The sequence below is a fragment of the Brachycentrus maculatus genome, unplaced genomic scaffold, assembly GCF_059751285.1.
Source record: "Brachycentrus maculatus isolate JH-2025_06_01 unplaced genomic scaffold, ASM5975128v1 h1tg000326l, whole genome shotgun sequence".
Taxonomy (NCBI): domain Eukaryota; kingdom Metazoa; phylum Arthropoda; class Insecta; order Trichoptera; family Brachycentridae; genus Brachycentrus; species Brachycentrus maculatus.
The window spans coordinates 2,932,802-2,956,066 of record NW_028281075.1 but is presented as its reverse complement, the minus strand read 5'-3'; the positions used below and the strand labels follow the sequence as shown (position 1 = coordinate 2,956,066).

At 33.9% G+C, this 23,265-nt stretch overlaps 1 protein-coding gene across 3 annotated transcripts in view; it reads right to left on the bottom strand.

The window, feature by feature from the left end:
• LOC148304293 (protein jim lovell-like) overlaps positions 1–23,049 on the bottom strand; it is a 36,964-nt gene extending 13,915 nt beyond the window's left edge. The window contains exons 1-2 of one of the 3 annotated variants that reach the window (XM_088268720.1): positions 22,509–23,049; positions 8,305–9,153 (exon numbers count right to left, since the gene is read on the bottom strand). In XM_088268720.1, the coding sequence (XP_088124846.1) occupies positions 8,305–9,052 (748 nt within the window). In that variant the 5' untranslated portion in view covers positions 9,053–9,153; positions 22,509–23,049. Of the gene's footprint in view, positions 1–8,304; positions 9,215–9,245; positions 9,783–22,508 lie in introns of those variants that run through there. The other 2 variants (XM_088268722.1, XM_088268721.1) reach the window with 2 other exon arrangements.
• Between the last annotated feature and the right edge of the window lie 216 nt (positions 23,050–23,265).

Below are 23,265 nucleotides of genomic sequence, written 5' to 3'. Positions count from 1 at the left end.
TCATTTCAAAATCCGAGTCTATTGACTCCAGATTTTTCAAAATTTCATCACCGCTAAGACCAGGACCTGACATTTTAAATTTAAGAAGTAAACTAAAATATATATACTTAAAAATCACTTTTTTTTAAATCACGTAATTGTTACTATACTTTTTCTTGACACTACATAAATCATTTCACGAAATTTTTTAATGAATAAAACGAAAAAAGTTTAAAACACAATAAAGTTCGATTCACTTTCTACAGATATTAAAATATCTCACTAAGCATTTTGTACTAAAAACAGCCACCACATGATTATTGTTTGCATATTAAATAATGCTTCACGTCCTTAATAAATTAAATCAACTTAATAAGATTAATGATAGTTTTTCACATTCGCAAAATAAAGAGTACTTATGTTTCGAGTCGGTGCAGGTCACCGCTTATCTGAACCAAATACGCGCTTCCGTCACACGCTCGCTACGGCGCGGGAACATTTAAATCTGCTGTTGATTTAATCAGAATTAGGGCTTGTCTTTAAAGTGTCGTCTGGTTGGCTGGGAACCTTATTTTAGACTGATGCCAAAAGATGTCAGTAGTGTAATGATTCAAGATTTTTTAGAGTATAAGTTTCACCACCGACCAGTATATTTTCATTCAAATATCGCGGGAGAAACTTCGCGGCTCCTATATGAGTCGCCCGCGTACGAGGCAAGTATAGGGCGACTCACCCGTGAGTCGCCCGCGGCCGTCGGGTTAAAGCGTGTATGCAGACACCAGACTCGGATAAATTCATTTAACTTTTTGTTCCGTATTCTGTGTTTTAGGCGGTTCTACATTATTTGGATCGTGAGACTGATTCGGGTGCAAAGAGTTCGCAGGTTGCGCAATTAAGATGCCGGGGAACGTCTGCAATATTATGGTTGTTTATTACTCTTGTAAACTATTGTTTTGTGCGTTGGCTTCGAAGAGAAATGAACTCCCGAGCAGCTATGGTGACAGAATAACATTGATAATTTGTAGTGGACCCGAGCAGAAATGAAAATCACAAAAACCTAAAAACATAGTGTAAGGTGAACTAAATTTTATTTACCGATTGCGTCCAAACGGAATACATCGTAAAAAGTCCAAAAAATTACCATCGTACATAAGTATTTAAGATTAGTAATTCGGTAATACAGGCTTTTCACTTCGAATTAGACGTTTTACAAAGCAAATTGGAGGTTATATTCCATTTTATAAAAAAAGTTAGATTTTTTTATATTTTTATATAAGACTTGGAACAAACGAAAATATACATCTTTATCTGAATAGATTAGATCTGGCAACGTACACGCGAGACTTTCACGTTATTTACAAATAATATACCGCTACATCAATCCAATGTAGAGCTTCAAACACAAGAATGTGTTTAATTGCAAATTAGTTAAAACTGATACGTAGATGTTTTCTTCCACATTGTTTTTATATAAAGTTAAATTTAAAATTCAATGAAAAACGATTGATAAATCGCATTAAAGAAGGATAATTTTTGTTTTGTATATTTTATTTTTAAAATAGCTTTATCAAAGAAGGGTAGAAGAATAAGGCCAAGGATAGAAAAAAAATGTCGCACGCAATAAAATTTTGGCGACACGCGTGAAAAAATGCGTAATATTTTTATTTTTATTTTGACTTAATACAGAAAAAAGCACGTTAGCTAGCTTATTGCTAAGAAGCAATATCTTCTAACCAACCAAAATTGTTAGCATATTTTATTTCATGAATGGATCGAATGCGTGTTCAACGTACGCTGATTTAAAAACAAAGGTTCTGTTTCCACTTAATATTTTTAATTAAATACCTTGAATTGAACACAGTATTTTTTTTTACTTATTTATAGATGTATTGGGTATGTAGGTACTTTAGTAAGGTCAATTAAGTAATTTATTTAACTGTTAGAATGACTTAAATTTTCAGCAAATTTGCGCGAATTTGCCAAACATAAGTATATTTGAAAATGAGAACTTAAAATATTTAAGGCCTTAATTGCACTATTAAAATTTAGTTAGAGTCCGGCAGCGTTGAGAGCTGGACGTAAGTTCACGCCTATTTAAAATATATATATCAGATCTTTGTTTGTTTTTTTCGATTATATTTTTTTTTTTTAAACAATTTTTTTAATGTCTTTACCTTTCTATTATTTTTTTTCAAAACCATATCGCTCACTCCTTTCAAGAACGTCATAATAAAAAATAAAAAAAAAATCAGGAGAACGTTTTTAAAGTTTAAAAATATAATAAAATGTATTAAAAATAAATATCAAGAAACTTATTGAACTTTTTGCTGTGCAACAGATCTTTTTAGGTAAAACCTGAAAGTTTTTTCTCCGTTTGAAAAATATTAAGTATGTTTAAAAAAATAATTAAACAATACCTTTTCTTTAAAATGCAAAACCAACACTTTCTGCCCTGTAGCGGGTAAATATTAAGTTAAAAATATGTCTCTTTTGCTGGGATATAGTACATTTTCTGGGCATTTCGAAAACATGCACAACTGAAAATTGACTATTTTTGATTTATGACGTTCTTGAAAGGAGTGAGCGATATGTGTATTTCTTTAGAAAAAAAAAACTGAATTTTTCCAATACATCGCATAAAGCATTGAATATGTGGAAACTAAATACATTTTTTAAATTTTTTTTAAATAGTCGAACTTAAGTACAAAATTTGATTGATTGACACGAGAAAGTATTTTTTCTATATGCCAAATGAAAGTGTATAAAGGAAAAACAAACAAAACAAAACATATTAAATTACCTACTTTTCAAAAAAATTGTGACTTTCAACCTTTTCGAAATACAGAGTTCAATCATTTTATACCAGAAGAAAATGTTTAAAAACAAAGTTTACTTTTAATACTGTATATCTTGTTCCCTCGATTTATCTCTTTTTGTTTGAGATTGTTTCTGATAAATATACCAGGAAGTCGGTTGGTATATACAAACCTACACGATTACATACAAAGGATTAATTCTATAAAGCTACTGCGTTAATAAATAATGAAAAAAAGTGAACATGACATATTTTTTTTAAAACCAATATTCAAGGCTTGTTTGTGTTTGCCTTTGATGGTTCAATGATTTTTACAAAAATGGTGGAAGGTCGATTAGTATTCAGCTTAATAAAAATTATTATTCCGACATTAAAGTGATTATCAAAGAATATTTAAGAAGACCAATAAAACAGTTAATTGATATGAAAAAATTTGGTACAGAGGTAAATGTTATATAATACCGTAGAAAAAGGATGCATTATTACGTTAATAGGGTTTGAAGGTTAAAAAAGAATACATAATTGTATTATTTTTTAAATAAAAATATTTTTATTATTTTTTATAAAGTAATAACCCGCAAAGCCTCTACTTTTAGAGGCTTGTCTGCAGGTAGGATAGTAAGGATAGGAAAGGTTGGTGTGAAAAATACTTCACAAACACTCAGACCAATTGAAAATATATCTTTCTTGAATTTATTTTGCAATTGGCGGGAATAACACCCGCGACGCAGGTTTCGCAGTCAAGCGTCTACCCAATTACGCCACGACGCCATCAGTACATAGTAAACCGTAACCAAATATTATTGAATAAAAAAAAAATATTGTCATATGAGTAACGCTCACTCCTTTCAACGCCATATATCAAAAAACTTGATTTTTCGGGAGAACGTTTTTAAAGTTTAAAAATATAATAAAATGCATAAAAAATAATTATCAAGCCACTTATTCAACTTTTTACTGTGCAACAGATCCTTATAGGTAAATCTTGAAGGTATTTTCTCCAATATTTAGTATATTTTAAAAAAATAATTAAACAATACCTATTCTTAAAAATGCAAAAACAACACTTTCTGCACTGTAGCGGGTAAATATTAAGTCAAAAACATGCCGCTTTTGCTGGGATATAGTACATTTTCTGGGCATTCCGAATACATGCAAAACTGAAAATTGACGATTTTAGATTTATGACGTTGTTGAAAGGAGTGGGCGATATGTATATCGAATTAAGTAATTTATAAACTAATTAACTTATTTTTTTATATTGTTTATACTTTGTCCATTTATATGCCTCAATGATAAGATATATTTAACGATACTAAAAAATTTAAAGTAGGCGATATAGGACAATTTTATTAATGTTAATAACCTAGGTAGGGAAACGCTTTGGACAATGTAAGTTTTTATAGATAAAAAAATATTTACTAATAAAATATGCATTGAACATACATAAAAAAATTGATATAAGTATATAAATCAAAACAATACTTCAAATCGAAACTAAACTGTAATCTTATACCACATAAGACAATTTGGATTACTCTATTTCATTTTTAATAATAAAAAATGTAATATAAGTAATTGCATTATTTCATACGATAGTATGTCTTTTTTTTTAATTATTTATTTGGCAGTCACCCAGTGAAAGGATGTTTCTGCCAGTGTCAAGTATTATTTTTATTTACAAACAAAAAAAGTATAGAAAATAATAATAACAATTAATAAAAAAATTCATAGTTTAAATGCGTTTAGCTTTATCATTTTCGAAATTATGCCTGCAATTCTAGAATTAGGTTCAGAAAGAAGGGTGGATAGATTTAAATTATAATTTTACTAACCAACTTCCGGAAATAGACTTTACCCAGGATTCGCGGCGTCTGGTTTATCATCCCCTTGCCTTCATTTTATTTCCGACGAAATCAATGAATTGCAATACGAGTATGCTCTATCAGATCTGATGGTCGATTACAATAGATAGATAACGCATTTACTATGTAATATTATATGACTGTAAATATTTTTTCGGCAATTTTAACATCCTAACAATACCGCCCGATCTAAAACTGATTTTAAAATAGCAAATTCGTTAGACATAAAAATAAAAATGGATATAAATAATTGTTGGATAAAACACTGGATTAGTGACGGAAACGCCTTGAAATTGACGATCAAGAAACCGTACGACGATACAATGCATTAAGGCAGAATATACGATAAATCACAACTTAATTTTCTTCGAACCAGGGTAATATTTGACGCAATTGAATTTTTTGCTTCAAATACCGTTTTTGTAAAATTAAGTTTTTCTTCGAAATATATATATATATATATATATATATATATATATATATATATATATATATATATATATATATATATATATATATATATATATATATATATATATATATATATATGGTCTTAAAAAGAAAAGAGTTATTGGAGTTGGGAATTCAAAAAATTATAAACATATTTTTTTCTATTTAATATTCTAAAAAACGCAAAATTCAATAAGTATACATATTTTAAAAATAATCGTGCGCAGAGACTTGACCGGCTTTTCGCGCAGCCGAACGCCTATTGAATCATCCAGATCGCTAGTTACCCCTTAATATTCATTTAATACTACCTTGGACTTTTTACTTACTTAAAACAAAAAACTGGTTATTTTGCCTTCATGAGATCAATGATTGAGGTAAAACTACATCGATTAGATGCAATGCCCTACGCACCATCGGGTGTGGATAGGCTTAAGAGAAAAAGGAAGAAGTTTTATAGTTAAAATACAATTTTTTTGTGTTTTTTTTTCGGATAATTTATATCTAAATACAGCGATCATATTTTCAAAACAAGGTTTTTGATTTATTTTTAAAAGATTTTTATTAAATGGACTATCGGCTTAAACGGACTCCCCTTACCCCCAATTAGTCCGTTATATCGAGGATTTACTGTACATCGAAAGTTTAGTTACGATTCAATTTAATATTTAAAAATGCAACACAGCCACAAAAGTGTTGAATTAACTCTGGTTCTCATAAAAAAGAATGTGGCCATAATTTCTTTTTAGACGTATATAACTTGTAAGCTGAAAAAAATAGTTAACCCAGTTACTTGATATTGAATAAAGCTTTCATTTAAATTTAACTATAACCAATGTGTAAATGTGTTAAACCGGATAAAGTGTTTCAACCAATTAAGAAAGTTATATTGTGTTGGGCATTCTTATTATAAATGCTATTAAAACAATCGTACGGATAAATTTGTAGGAAATTGTTTAAGTTTACTTCCAAGTGATCTTGTGGTATAAAGCATCTATTTAAAATAGTTGCCATGTAGGTATCATAATTACCTCCGTCCAATTGATTAATTCCTTTAAAAAATACAATGCTAAATAAGTTTAAAAAAACATATTTCATATTATCTCATCAAAGATGAAGAAGAATATGGAAGTCTGGACATTTACGGGTCTGACGACCGTCATAGGCTGGTTTAAGTGATCACTTAACACACGTGTAACATTCACCAAATCTACCCATGATTGACAACCACACTACTCAAATTCTGGAAGTTCTATATATTTGAACCAAATTAGAAACATTGTTCTTGAATTAGAACTTCACTAGAGACATCTATTGATGAGATGAAAATAACTCGTATAATTGGAGATAATCCAGATTTGTGAACACGTATTTGGACACACTCAAAATGTTGTAAAAAAACATATTTGTTCATATTTTCCCATTCCTATCTCAGTGGTGGTACGGAAAACGTATTTGCAAAGATTCTTAGACATTCATACATCTCCTCATACATACTATTTTTACGTCAACTGCTTCTCTATTCCACTCCAATATCTATAAGTAAACATCTAGACGACAGGACTAATGACCTCGCCTTAGTATGATTTAACGAGTTAACACAGTGTCAATGTTAACTTAATGATGCGATACCCTATGCACTTGTGGGTGCGGATGGAGGTAAAAGAATATAAAATCATTTCCGTAAAATTTCTGGTAAATTCATACATCGCTCAATCTTTTCAACAACGTCATTTATCAAAAATCGTCAATTTACAGTTGTGCATGTTTTCGGAATGCCCAGAAAATGTATTTAGACACACTCAAAATGTTGTTAAAAAGCAGAATATTCGGTACTCAACAGTTATTAGAGTATTCCATTCCCGGCCAATACAAGTATTATAGATCGCTCACTCCTTTCAACAACGTCATATATCAAAAATCAATTTTTAGTTATGCAAGTTTTCGGAATGCTGAATGAAAGTTTTTTTTGAAAATGTACTATATCTCAGCAAAAGCGGCATATTTTTACCTTAATATTTACCCGCCACAGGGCAGAAAGTGTTGTGTTTGCATTTTGAAGAAAAGGTATTGTTAATTTTTTTTAATAGACTAAATATTTTTCAAATGGATAAAAAACCTTCAGGTTTTCCCTAAAAAGATCTGTTGCACAGTAATAAGTTCAATAAGTGGCTTGATATTATTTTTAATACATTTCATTATATTCTTAAACTTGAAAAACATTTTCTGAAAAATCAAGTTTTTTGACATATGACGTTGTTGAAAGGAGTGAGCGATATGTTTATTTAATTGTTTTTATTTATGTTGAGATTAATCGTTATGTATGTTTTTTTTTGTTTACTTATGTATAAGCACTATCTGCCCTATTATTTCAAACGGCTGTATTAGGTTCAAATTTTGACCAGTATCACTAAGCTGTTTTTAGTTGCTTGGAAGATATTGCTTCTCAGCAATAAGCCCGCCAATACGTATATTTTGTATAATAAGCTTTACAATTTTTTAAATTAATTGCATTTTAACTGGGTCCAGTAAAAGGAATATTTCGCGTACGTTAGTAGGTGTATGTTTGAGTAAAACGTTAAATTGTTCAGATGTTAAATCGATCGAACAATAAAGAAAGTATTCGCACAAGTGATCGCACTCCGTTTGAACAATTGAATTGCCTCATAAAATAAATATATGATTTTGGTTTTACTTCACACAGGTATGATAATTAAATTCGAGATAATTGAAAAAAGAGTGCCGAAGATAAGCTTTTATTGTAAGTAGTAGGTATATAATTAGAGTTAAATGTATATTACAATCATTATTATTTACGTATTATTAGTTCTACACACGAAGGTGAGTAACTTTACACACTTAACACAAAGAGACGGAAACCATTATCACATTATTAAGGAGTATGAATGAAATATTGGAATAGTTTAAAAAAAAATAGTTTCATTAGTGCCTTTAAGAAAATTCCTGAAAATTCAATGTTTCTTTAAACGTATGTTTTTAATATTCTTAATACTGTTTTTTTAATACCTATGTATCGATGTCAATTTAATATACACACTGCATTCTATAAAGCTTTCATTATTCCGGGTTTTCTCGTATATTTTGAAATTAAGAATTTAAGTTTTAGAAAGCAATGTGACGCTTGTGATTTTTTAAAAATAAATATTGAAATAAAGCAATTACTTGGGTACTCACTGTGTGGCGGAGTGAGGGCCATGGCGGACACGGAGGGCGCCGGCGGGTAGGGCATGGGCTCCGGGGGCGGCAGGCGCGCGGGCGGGTGCGGGTGCGGGTGCGGGGGCGCGGGCGCCTCCGGGCTGTGGCGCAGCTCCTCGGCCTCCAGCTTGGGGCGGCGCGCCTCGCGCAGGCCGGCCGAGGGGCTGCGGCGCGCGCCCAGCGACAGGTCCTGCGGGCCCTCGCCCGAGCGGCGCCGCGGGCGCGCCTGCTTGCGGCGCGGCACGGGCGAGCAGCAGTCGGGCGAGCCGGCCGGCTCTGGGCGCGCCGGCTCGGGCTCGGAGCGCGGGCTGGCGGCGGCCGCCGGCTCGGGCGACGCGCCGCCCGGGCTGGGCTCGCGGCCCTCCTGCTCGACCAGCCCGCGCACCTGCAGCGCGGCGCCCGCCTTGATGATCATCTTGAGCTGCTCCTGCGCCACGCTGATCTCGCCGCGGTACATGAAGTCCACCACGGCCTGCACCTCCCAGCCGTGGAAGTCCTTGAGCACTATGACGGGGTGCTTGCACGGGTTCTCGGAGAAGATGCGGCGGAAGAAGGGCGAGCACGCGCTCAGCACGACCTTGTGGGCGCGCACGCGGCCCTCGGCGCACACCAGCGTGACGTCCACCAGCGCCTCGGCCCTCAGCAGGGCGGCGAAGGCGCGCAGCAGGTGGTGCTGGTGGTTGTTCCAGCGCAGGCTGTAGTGCTCCTGCTGGCCGGCCGCGGCCATGCTGCTGCCGCTGCTGCTGCTGCTGCCTGGAGCCGCGTCTGCCGCTGCCTGCTGCCTGCTACCGGCTGCCGGCTGCACTAGTGCTGCCCGCTCATGACGCGCTGCAACAACAAGCGCGACCCTTAACACTTCTTCTATCTAGTATTATCTAACGGTCGGAAACTAAATTGTTTTTCGAAATTATTCTTCGCACCTCTCGATGAAAGCTCCTAAAGAACTCCGTAAGTGGTTTCTGAATTTTAAATAGCGGAATAGTGGGTACGCTATTAATTAGTTTAATTCACCGAACATATTCTTAATTGTACTTTTCTCACATTAAATTCATGTTCATTGTTTTGAATGTATTTTTGTTAATTGCACGTAAAATATTTAGAATGTTAACTTTGAAAGTATTACGACTGTTTCAAAAAGTTTATGCGAATCGTTTAGTCATTTATGTCAATTTAAACAAATCACTTCTATAAAACATCCCAAAACGTATAATTATAATAATGTTTAAAAAAACTTAATTTTAATTTTTTTACGGAAAACTTCGAAGCGAACGTTAAAAAAACAAAGTTGATTCAAAAGCGCGCCAACAAAACGTCAAAACTTTCGGAGGCGAGTTTGACAGATGGCGAAGCTCTGTGGCGACGTGGACCAGCGGCGGTAAGAGCGCGTGCGGCTTCGTCGGTTGCCGCGGTGCATCTGTCGGCCTTCCTCGGACTGCCAATGGACGCATAATTCCCGGATCCGACGTTAATGAATCCGATTAGACAAAGACGCAAGCGCCGCGACGGTCGTGACGCGAGCTCGCGCGCCCCGCGTCGCCTGTCCCCCTCTGGCGCGACCCGGCGGGAAAAGGACGACACCACGCGACCCCCGTCGGATTCGCATTTTCCGTCTGGTAGTCCGTCTCTCTCGGTCGTACTGGGGTGTCCGAGTTAAAAGAATCGTGCGAGTATCGGTAGGTTCTGCGGGGGTGTGTCGGGCTGTGTGTGGAAGTCGGCGGCGAGGAAGGGAGAGGGGTGCAATTAGAAGGAGTGATACGAACCGCGAGGGTGAAGCTAAAAATCTCTAAGATTTTCAATGCGTTTAAGAACAGAAGAGTGAGAAATTTTAGGGTGCTTTGTGAAATTTGACAAAAATCACGACAGGTCGAAGAATGTATGATTCATTGTAAGATACGAGAAAAGGCACATTTACACATTAGTACTGCCATATGTACACTATTTAATTTTATTTATATATTGAGGTTTACATATATCTTAGAAAGAGTGATGCGAAACGCGAGGGTGAAGCTAAATATCTCCAAGATTTTCAATGAGTTTAAGAACAGAAGAGTGAGAAATTTTAGGGTGCTTTGTGAAATTTGAGAAAAATCACGACAGGTCGAAGAATATATATGATCTATTTTAAGAGATGAGAAAAAGCACACTTACACATTAGTGCTGTCGTTTAAGAAGAGAAGAGTTAGACATTTTAGGGTGCTTCGTGTAATTTGAGAAAAAATCACGTGAGTTTGTATAATACACGATTCATTTTACGAAATGAGAAAATGCACATCAGCATACTAGTGCTGTCATATGCACACTATTAAGTTGAGTTTTTATATTGAGAAATATATACAAATATCTATCTGTGTTACAATACATACAAATTATAATACATATTATAATTGCACTTGCCGCGTCCGTAATGTAGTGGTAAGCGCGTTTAAAAGAGGGTCTCGGGTCCGATTAACATAACTGATTTTTTATCACTCTAATGTTTTTTTAAATCCCAAATAATTACATATATATTTTTCGAAACATGAATCATTTATTAATTTTAGGGTTTCAGTAGCCCATACAAACCAGAAATACAAAATTTTTCGAAATTTTCTAAAAGACATGCAAAGCCAGGCAAAAATATAGGACCTGATTATAATAAAACGTGTAATCAAATATAAATTAATTTTAGATGAGATATATGTTTCTTCTAAAACATTTCAGAATAATATTATTAAAATGTTTATTTTATTTATTGTTTCGGCATTAACTTTGTGGTAAGACATGTTACAATGATTAAAGAAAACACTTGTTTTTTACCCTTACTTTCCCCTCTCCTTATTTATAGAACAATATTATATTTCATATTTTAGTTATTATACAGACCTGAATGATGGAAGTTTAACTTCTGAAACATGTAGTCTATAACAAAACTCAAGTGGTAAAAAAACAAGTGTTTTCTTTAATCATTAAAATGTTTGTGAAGGAAATATGTAATTGTACTTGTATTGTTTTATTTTTATTTTACCGTTATGCATGTTTGTCTGTAATATTCTCTTGAATTTCTAACATACACAAAAAACCTTCGAACTATCAAAGAAATTCATAACTTGTTACCATGCCTTTATGTAATTAATGATCAAGTCAACACTGCATCCATCCTATACAGTGCACATTCATTATTCGGTACGCATAAGGCCCACAACAGGATAAAAAGCTAATCCAACCAATTATATTTTCATTAAATGATTGGGCAGTCACTTTGTGGTAAAATCTATGCATTTATCATTTTCAAACACCGTATGTGAAGCTAATTCTAAATTTTAGAGTTGGGTCCTTGGGACGTTGAAGGTTGAAGGAATTTTTATTTTTATTTCTTATCATTGGGAATTATATTTTAATACCTTTATAATAAAATTTGCATTAATTCAAATAATATATATATATAATCTAGTGATAACAATTCCGAAATAATTAGCGTATTTTTTTAAAAAGATGTAATAAATACTTCGGACCTAATTTTGTATTTTTAAATGACAAAAGTTGTTGAAAATAGGACCAGCGGAGATGAGTTACAATTCTCGCACAATAGGTGGCAGTAATAACACTTAAATCGTTTCGCATTCATTTCTAGAACCTGAGAAGGTTTACAATAAAATACATGTATACTTAATACTTACTCGTATTGCCCGGAAATGGAATACTTTAATTACTGTTTAGAACCGAATATTATACACTTAAACAACATTTTGAGTGTGTCCAAATACTTGTTCACAAATCTGGATTGTCTCCAATTGTAGATTGAGATGTCAAAAAAATAATATGATAAATAACCCCTATAATTGGAGATAATACAAAGGTGAAAAAGAATATGGAAATCCGGGCTTTTACGGGGCTTATGACTGTCTTAGGCTGGTTTAAGTAATAATAGTCTGGCATAATCCAGGATTCGGATCTCACATACAAATAAGAGTTTAAACTCAATAAAAAAAGGTTTTTCGTCTGACCAATAGATGACACTAGTGAAAATTAATGTTTAAAAATTGGATCATATATATATATATATATATATATATATATATATATATATATATATATATATATATATATATATATATATATATATATATATATATATATATATATATATATATATATATATATATATAAAACGTACAAGAATTTGAATAGTATGGTTGTCAATTATGGGTAGAATTAGTGTATGTTCCACGTGTGTAAAGTGATCACTTAAACCAGCCTAAACGGTCGTAAGCCCCGTATATGTCCAGACTTCCATATTCTTCTTCATCTATGTTGAGATGTAAAAAAAATTATACTTTTTGTTTACATAAATAACTCAATATATACTTGGTGTAATCAGTTTTTAGATTTGGCCGTTCTAAGAAGGTCTATAAATACCCCGGGGTAAGGAATAAGTCTGCAATAACCTCGTACCTATAAAAGGGAGGATTATGATTTTTAAATCTCTTTATTCTGGAATAAGGGTCGCAGCGAACTTTCGAGAATTCTCATAAAAAGGTTCAACGAATAATAAAACAGTATTAAATTCAAATACTCCACATGGTTGATATAGTATAAGGGCCTGACTACCTACTCATAAAAAAGTATCATATTTTATAATACCTACCTATACTGGTACACAAATCTTTTTCTAACCCTTATACGGACTAACAGGTGCATATGGCACTTCATCGCATTAAGGAAGTGTTATCTTTATCGTTAATTACATAACGAAAACTATTAATTCTAGCGCTTCGGGTACCACTCTAGGGTGATATTGAATAGATATAAGAGTGAAAAATAAGCGATATTTATTTTCACCCCCCTGAGAGTCGAACCTCGTACCAAACCTTCAGCTGGTACAAACGGGTAGGTACACAACCTATTACACAACGGAAGCGGACATAAAAGTAAAAATATACATACATTACAATTTTGCCTGCAGACTCATATTTTCTTTTTCACTCTAATATTTACGGGAAAACAAAAATTAAGAGGGCGAATGTAGTTGAAAAAAGAAGCAGATGAAGACCGAGGAAAACTTGGCATAATCAGGCATGATGAAAAATTCGGTGGGTATGTATGAAGAGATGCATGAATGTGGAAGGGGTGAAGGTTTGTGAGTCTAGTTATATACTAAATAAAGTAACACGACAGCGAGCCATATTGATAGGGCATAATTTAAGACACCAAGATCTGCTTCTTAATATTGCGGAAGGCATGTGCGAAGGCACAAACTACAGAGGACGACCTAGTTAAACCTACATGGTAATCCGTGTTCTAGCTAATGCTAGGCCACAAAATGGCGAACCCTCTTCTAGTGGAACGGAAGATCTGCTGACTACAGTCAACAGTCCGGCTTCTCCTGAGGAGTTTTACGTGGTTTCCTCCCAGCAATGAGTAAATGCTGAGATGTTCCCGATTGGCCCACACTAGATTATCCCTCCTGTTACCAACACAGATTAAAATTTAAACATATTTGTATGGTTAGAATAAATAAAAATCCACTTAATGATCTTTAAACCTTGTACATAATAAGCAAGAGAAATAAATGCAATTCCCATAAAAAAATGTACATTAATTAAATTATCTCCGAAATGCGTTTTAGCGTGTACGCCGAGTTGAGGGGACGAGCGGAGGATGGAGTCGAGTGGTGACTGACCGTGAAAGAAGCAAACCAATAATCATAAAGATTGTAGGAAGAACAAAGAAGAAAATTAAACATTTTTTCAACGAAATTAACAGTATATGAAACAAAATGTACCTACTTATACGCAGTGGCGTGGACAGAGAATTAATTAGGATAGGCAGTAGATGTAGATAGTAAGGTAAGCTAGGTCCTACTTACTAGAGTAGGCAGTAGAGGTAGATAGTAAGGCAAGCTGGTACTACTTAGTAAGATAGAGTAGGCACTGGTTGCGTTTTTATATGTTACGCGGGTGAAGTTACGAGAGGCACTGCTTTTCAACCTATATGGAAGGCACGCCCCTGCCTATACGTAATATCATTATACATACATACACGTTTTTTCTCAAGGGATCAAAATAATAAACAAGAAAATATATTTAAAACCTAAATTTAAGGATATTAGATTTTGCATTCATCAAAATATGTGCATTTTCAAATTTGAGATTCCTATTTTATAAAGGACGAAAATTAATTTTAAAATACGGTTAAGAATTCATAGATAGGCTTCTGCAGGAAAACTTCAACCCTTTTAATTTTTAAAGCTTTTAAGTATACGAGTACTTATCATCTTATTCCGGAAGCGCGATTATTATTCTTTCTTTTATGTTTTATTTATGAAAGGAAATAGGCTCTCTTATAACTCCGTAAAGAAAAATTGTAATCAAAACCGGGAGGCGCTAATTATTTATAACAATTCACAAAAGCAACCTGGCATGAATGATTCCTGAGGTAACAGATAAGGGTTAAAAGGTTTATGGTCAGTTTTAAGGTTTAAAATTTTAAAAGTAATTCTTAAATTTGGAAAAATATAAATTAAATTAAAGAGAATTATAAATTGTTAGATACAAAAACAAAAAACGCTCTTATCATTCATCGTTCACTTTGTGTAATACCACTTTAAAAAACACTACTTCGTGACAACCGGTTTCGGAATAATCATTCCATAATCAGGTCATATGTGGATTAATATTAAATTTTAAGTTACGGTCTGACATGAACACAAAAATAAAATTTTGAGAGAAAGAAGACAAATGAATCGCAATGGGAATATTTTTAAAAGTGGAATATTTTTACGAAGTAGTGATTTTTAAAGTGGTATTACACAAAGTGAACAATGAATGATAAGGAGAGTGTTATATTACCATAACACAAAGTTAACAATGCTTTTCATATACAAAATACAAAAAAAAATCTGTATACTTATAAGTTGTAAAATGCCTGAAGTTAACTAGTTAAAAAAAATATTAAAAATATATGAGTAACTTGAAATATTTCAATGCGTTTATTACGATATTAAAACTTCTTTTGAACTCGTCTTATTCTATGAAATTAAACGACTGTGACGTCTATAGTATTATTACATACTATAGATCATAGGGTTATTTTTCTCTAAGACAGCTCAGAGGTGGTTTCCAATCTTGGGACCCACCTTTTAGCAGTCTTAGAGAAAGAGGGCATAAATACCTATAGTTTGGGAAACTTTTCTAAAGGTCATGTTTCATATTGTTTTGCTTAAACAATAATATCCAGTGCAACGCCAAAAACTATAATATAAAGTAATAAAAAACAACGCATAACACGATGCCGCTTAGTAAAAATAAATTCCTTCGAGAGGTATTCAAATTTCATACACCCGAATTTCTGTATTATTTTCAGCGATATTTTCTTGAAAAACCACCCGAAAACATTCTAAAAACTTTTTCGTTGATATAAATTTCCTACATATTAACTAACCATCACGCCGCTTCTCCGAAGGGGTAGGCAGATATAATAGAACGCCACACTACTCTGTCTTTGCAAACATTCTTACTCATCCATAACTGGCGATTATTACGACTCCTCACCTAATCGCTTTCAAGTATTTGACATACTTGATCGTGCCAAATTTTTCTTAATCTACCGCTGCTTCTATTGCCGACCAAATTCGTATTATTATTAATCTCATATTAAAAAATAACACCAATCACAAGGTTACATCTTACACATTCCCTTAGTTTTCGCGTAGGGTAGCTTGCCACTTTCCCTACAAAAGTGTATGCTTTGATTTTTCCCTTATACAGTGTTTGTGAACGTGACTTAAATTTCTACTCCTAAACTTAAACTCGTGGTCCCATGAAGAACTTTTAAATGTAGAGTCAATCAGTAAAAAAATCTTATAAACTAGAATGAAGTTACCTAAGATATGTGAAAATTAAATTAGTCAAAATAATATGGGAATAATTTTATTTAGAATTTAAGATATTCCCATTATTAATTACTATGGGGGAAAAAATTGAAAATGTATTTTTCAAATAAATAATAATTGTGTAAATATCTAGAACATTAGGTTAAGAACCATCGTAAGAAAAGTACTTTTAGCGAACAGATGAACATTACACAATGGGTGAAAAGAGAGTAATTAACAAGTAATTCATATTTATACAAGTTATGCACGGCGGTTTGTGGTCCCGTGGTTAGTGTCGCGAACTTTGAGACAGAGTTTCTGGGTTCGAACCCGCTCTGCTATCTATTATTAATAATTGTCCCTTACTAAGAATACAAGTGTGGTGTGATTGTTTATTAATATTGTAATATTTATACATGAATGGTATCATAATTCGTAATGATATAAAAACTTTTATTGTTCATATTATTTTTTTGACATCTCATCAAAGATGAAGAATATGGAAGTCTGGGCATTTACGGGGCTGACGACCGTCGTAGGCTGGTTTAAGTGATCACTTTACACACGTGTAACATTCACCAATTCTACCCATTATTGACAACCACACTACTCAAATTCTTGGAAGTTCTATATATATGAACCAATTCAGAAACATTGTTCTTGAATCACTAGAACTTCACTTGAGACGTCTATTGGTGAGACGAAAAGAAGCTTTTTACTGAGCAGAAATTCTTATATTGTTAATTTAAAATACAGTTTTATAAAGGCGTGATATTAAATTATAGTAAAATGTTTACCATGTTGTCCACCAAAGACGATCTACCAAAAATAATATGGTGTTGTAGTATATATTCATAATAGCCCCAAGGGGCGTGGTATCGTAGATTTTTAGCACTCCGTTTACAAACGATTCGTCTGTGTTCGGGTCAGCTCTCAGTTGATGTCATTTTAATTGATTAAAAACAAACAATATATATATTTTTTTAATACAGAAAGTAGGCACCTGATAAACGGATATTGGATACGAAAAACCGACGTAAAAATCTATAGTTTTGTCAGCAAAAAATAGTAATTTGTAACAAGACGAACAAATCAAATATTGTACATGAATACGCAGTATAATATGGTATACAAACATATTTATTTATAAGTATGGTAAGTTGATTTTTTTATGTTTAAATTAACTACATAATTGTATTATTTAACACACCTACATATTTGTGATGATAAAATCTTTACGGCTTATTTAATATATTAATAAAACTTTATATGTTGAAAGTCGATTCACGGTATGCAAGATGGTGGCCGATAATCCGCGAATCAAGGTAAATCGTATCAGGTCCGGGACTGTCGTAGTAGCGGTGATCACACAAAGGTACAATATAAAGTAAAGGTGTATAATATAAATTAAAGTGGTAAAGTACAATTTGCTATGTGTGCTATTACGAAGTAACAAAGTAAAGTAAAAACCAGCTAAACTAAACTGAAAACACAGATACGGAGAATGCACGGAGGCATTCAGCTATTGTGTATTGTATGGATTGTACGACATATTCAGACCATACGGTGACTCACTCGCAAGGAGAAAAACCCAATATGTTGGAGGGATATCCTTCGCGCGAATTAATCCGCACTTCGTGGAAAGGGTTGCTTGCACGATCCACGTGTATCCGTAATAGGGTTTGTCTGCTTTTAAGTTTGCTGTTAACAAATGTATGATTTCTTAATACCGTGTTTTATTATTATTATTAACAATTATAAAACGACCTTGTATTCTAACATATATATATATATATATATATATATATATATATATATATATATATATATATATATATATATATATATATACATGTATATATATATAAATATATCTCTTTCTCTTCAATCTTCAAAAGTATGATTTAAAAAATGCCTTTATCACAGTCAAAATAATTCATATGAATCTTAAATGTACTGACTTAAAATTGACATAATCGTTTGCGTCTTTTTTACCCAACTATTTTTTTTCAGATTTGGCAAGACAGAAGTCTGACGACACCGTATCAGGTCAACAAGGCGAAAAGCTCTGGAAGCCTCTGGCACGCGATGCACTTAAAAGATAAGAAAAATTCCAGAGATATTTAGGATTTCTCTCCGGCCTCATAATAATGATTTGGTGACATTGAAAAAACCAAATCCATAATCTGTTCGTTTTCTTAACTTATTCTAGACAACTTCCGCTATAAGGGTTGCCTTCGACAACTTACCGTCTACGGTGAAAGCTCGCTGTTCACATTTTGAACATTGGCTATAATGTGGCAGAATTACATAATGTTTTTTAAAGACTTTTTTCAGTAAAACTTTCCATGTAATATGTTATTGATATGGTAAAATAAAAAATTAAGTAATTCAGGCTTTTCCTAGTACGAGAAAATAACCTGAAAGAATCTCATATATAAAAAATAAATGCAAGTTTCTGATCTATGTTAATTATGCCACTTTTGTAAATAAGTACTTTTGTAAATAATAAATAACAAATAAGAAGCAGAGGACGACCGAGGAAAACTTGGCACAATCAGGTATGTCAAATACTTGAAAGCGGCCGGGTCAGGAGTCGTAATAATCGTCGGGTATGTATGAGGAGATGCATGAATGTAGAAGAGGCAAAGAATGTTTGCAAAGACAGAGTGGTGTGGCGTTCGATTCTCTCTGCCTATCCCTGCGGGGAAGCGGCGTGATGGTTAGTTAGTTAGTTTAAATAAACAAATATTTCTCTTAAAAAATATTGTATATATTAACACATAAAGTGATCACCTGAACCAGTTAATGACAGGTTAAGTGCCCAGACTTACATATTATCATCCCAACATCTTCATTTCTGCTATCGTATCAATAAGATACGAGTATGTATGTAAATACACATAATAGAACTATTAAAGTGACATTGCAATAGTTCATTCAATATTTTTTTCTACTCTGGTGAGAAAAATGCAACAATTAAAATCGCATTACTGACGAACAATGACTCGGGGTACCTCTAATCACTGTATTCAGCATTATTAAATAACACTAAAGGTTTTGTAAAAATCCAAGTCTTGCGTTTAATCTAAATAGGTATGCACATTATGAAATTCATGATCATAATTTATAACACGATATTATTATTTGGCTGCAACCCTCCCAATTTTAAGCAAATTAAGGGCAAAACAACGAAGGTAGGGTTCATACTTATTTTCGTTAGCAAAATGTCTTAACTCAGGTGCAAATGTTATACCTACATGAGGAAATGCATGAATATGGAAGATTGTTCGCAGACAAATTGGTGTGGCATTCTCTAATCACGTTACGCGAATTTAACTTTTAATATACATAATTCTGCATCAATCGAATTTTTATGAGAAAAATTAAAATAATAAATTAATTAGCTATTCTTTGATTATTCTTATTTACTAAGTGTGTTAAAGTATAATATGTGATAATTTTTTTTTCTAATAAACAAGTATTGTAGAAGTTATAGTAACATTAATACTACAGATTTTGATTTTAAACAATAATATTGCAGCGTACGTATGGTACATTTAAAAAAAAATAAATATAGAATATTTCTTTACATACGTTTAATGTACATATTACATTGTTATATTTTATGTATCAAAATACATAAAAATGACGGTACGTGAATTTTTTGTGTTCCTTAAAAATCGTGATATAAAGTAACTTACATCACGATGTTTAAATAACACTTATCGCAGGGGTAGGCAGAGAGAATAGAACGCCACACCACTCTGTCTTTTAAAACATTATTTGCCTCTTCCAAATTCATGTATCTCATGCATACATACCCGCCGATTATTCCAACTACTGACCTGCCCACTATAAACAATTATGATGATAAAAATGTCAGTAAGAGATCACGATTAAAATGTATTAAATTGTAATAATTTTTATAAATATAAAAATCAACTTTTTTTTATACATAAATACAATATAGTAGACTAAATAAATTTGTGATTGATTTAAAAATTAATACATTAATCATATGATGTTTAAAAATATGAATCCAAAAATCAAATACCTACCATTATGTTCTATAAGCACTTACTTAATTCTGATAAAAGGCTAGTAATACAATTTGAATTGTTTAACATTTTCACACTAAACGTCTCGTAAAAAACGCCTTGTAATTTTTTTGATTTTGAAATATCAAATGTGTATATATTTTGACGAAAGATGAACTTAGGTACTGTGCAAAAAATAAATATTATTAGATATGATATGACAGAATTAAGAGTCGAAGCAAAACTTCAAAATCTAATATCAGAGTACATTATTAGACCTTAAAGGAAAATATTAATATCGTGTAGTTATTTAAATATAAATAAATTTTTTTTTGAATATAAGTCTTGTACTGACATTTCTTGGTGGAACTGCATTTTATATAATAAAATAACACAACTTATGTAGTTTTTTTTCCACGTGAATTTTATTTGACCAGCAACCGGGTTTCGTCGCAACCGACATCATCAGACTGGTGTGAGGCTAGACGAAATTCTATGTGCAAATAAAGACAACAAGGCAGAGGTTGAAAGCCGTGATTTTATATAATTACGCGCCCGATGATGTCGATTTCGACGAAACCCGGTTGCTGGTCAAATAAAATGGATGTGGAAAAAACTACATAATAATAAAACCCTTATCCGCGCCCCTATGGTGCATAGGGCACTGCGTCATATAAACGCAGTGTTATCTTGATCGTTTACACATGAAGGAAAGGTGATCAGCCCTCCGCTTCAGGTACCAGTCCAGGATAATATTAAATAAATATTACAGTGAAAAAATCAGTTATATTTATTTTGCCCCCCTTGGGAATCGAGCCCGGGACCTCCAGAACGGTAGCCGAGCGTGCTGACCATTACACTACGGGGGCGGATACATACTTAGTTGTTATTTTGTTTTATTTTTTAAAATAATTTATTGTGTAGTTATGTCAGCTGATTAATCAGATGATCGCGGTTCAGTGGACTCGTTTCCCAGTTTGCATCCAGTCCGAAGGTATTTATCTGGAGCGTTTCCTTGCAGAACAGGTTTACTTTGCCTATATTTGTTGTATGCAGTTCCGTTTATACGCTACGCGTGGGACTTATTCAGATTACCAACTACAATAATTCCACTATCCATTATGCAGTCCGACTTTCCAATCCGAAAATGCTCTCCTTATCATAAAATACACAACACTTTGACAAATCGCTCACTCCTTTCAAGAACATAAATAAAAAATCGTCAATTTTCAGTTGTGCATGTTTTCAGAATACCCAGAAAATGTACTATATCCCAGCAAAAGAGGCATATTTTTAACTTAATATTTCCCCGCTACATGGTAGAATGTGTTGTTTTTGCATTTTGAAGAAAAGGTATTGTTTAATTATTTTTTTAAATAAACAAAATATTTTTCAAATGGAGAAAAAACCTTCAGGTTTTACCTAAAAAGATCTGTTGCACAGTAAAAAGTTCAAAAAGTGGCTTGATATTTATTTTCAATACATAATAATAATAAAACCCTTACCCGCACCCCAGTGGTGCATAGGGCACTGCGTCATATAAACGAAGTGTTATCTTGATCGTTTTACACATGAAGGAAAGGTGAACAGCCCTCCGCTTCAGGTGCCAGTCCAGGGTAACATTGAATAAATATTACAGTGAAAAAATCACTTATACATTGTATTATTCAATACATTGTATTATATTTTAAAACTTTAAAAACGATCTCCTGAAAAACGAAGTTTTTTGATTTATGACGTTCTTGAAAGGAGTGAGCGAAATGACGTTTCGATCCCTACAAAAGTTCAAGCGAACCAACCACTTGAAATATGAAAATAAAAGATCGTTATCTTTCGGGAGTTGACATGTTGACGAGGTATTATTTTTGGGTCAGAAGATTAACTGGCTATTAAATCATAAAACGTAATTATTAATGTTAAGGACTTTGTTAACAGCGACATAATAATTTATGCCGCTTTTTCGAGAGGCTAAATTACGAACATGCAACGAGTCGGGAATGAATAATAACGTATCTTAATTGATAGTGTAATGAAACGTTATGTGAAGTGAAACAATAAAGCTCATTAACAAGACGACTAAGAGAAAGGTGTTAATATTTTTTTAAACAATTCTAACGTAAAATTTGCATGGCGCGGCAGAGGCCGAGTAAACCTTCCTCGTACTTCATGTTCTCCGGGTATAGGAGTGTGTAATTAGCAGGCCAAAATACTCATTGTTCTCATCTGACATTCACATGGAATTTCGGCTCCAGTGACAGTACGTTGTAATTATAAATTATTAACGAAAAATTTACCTTTTTCCGACTTTTCGATGGGAGAAACACCTTTGTTTAGACACAGCTTTGTTTCTAATGCCACTTCTTCGGCGGAGGATTCAAATCCCGCAATTAATTCCTGTCGTTCGAACTGTTTGCGGTAATTTACTATCACTCGAGTTTCTTCACAAGACACTTCGTATGCACAGGTGAGTTGTTTACGCGGGCACCGGGCTAGGCTTAGCTGTCAAATACGTAGGAAAATACACCTGTCAATTATGTTTTTAACAGGAATAAATATAAAACGCTACGAGGTAAACACTAAAATGAATTGTCAAATCCGGAGTTAGTTAGAAGCAGTCTGAAAACAGAACGTCACTGCGCGGCAAAAAGTCACTTGTTTTATTGTTGGTAACACAGGTTCGATTTGAAAAAAGAACGAAATTCACTTTTGGCATCGCGTGTTCGGTTCTCAGGTGTTTGGAGCGCGCGCGGCTGTTGGTGGCAGTGACACTTGTTAGCGGGATCTGGCGGCCGATCTCCGCGCGTAAACAGAGGCTCGTGGCTAGGTGACGCGGTGCAGCCGCTCTGACCACCGGACAGCGTTTGGCAGAGTCCGCCACTCGGCCAGCGGGCCGCGGGGCGGGGCGGGGGCCGCGGGAGGGGTGTCCGGCGGCGCGGCCAATGGCGGCCCGGCCCCGCGGGGTGGGGCCGCAGGCGGGGAGGGGGAGGAGATGGACAGATGAGTGTCGCGGATGAACGTGTCGCCGCCGATTCCTCCCGCGCCCCCGAAGGC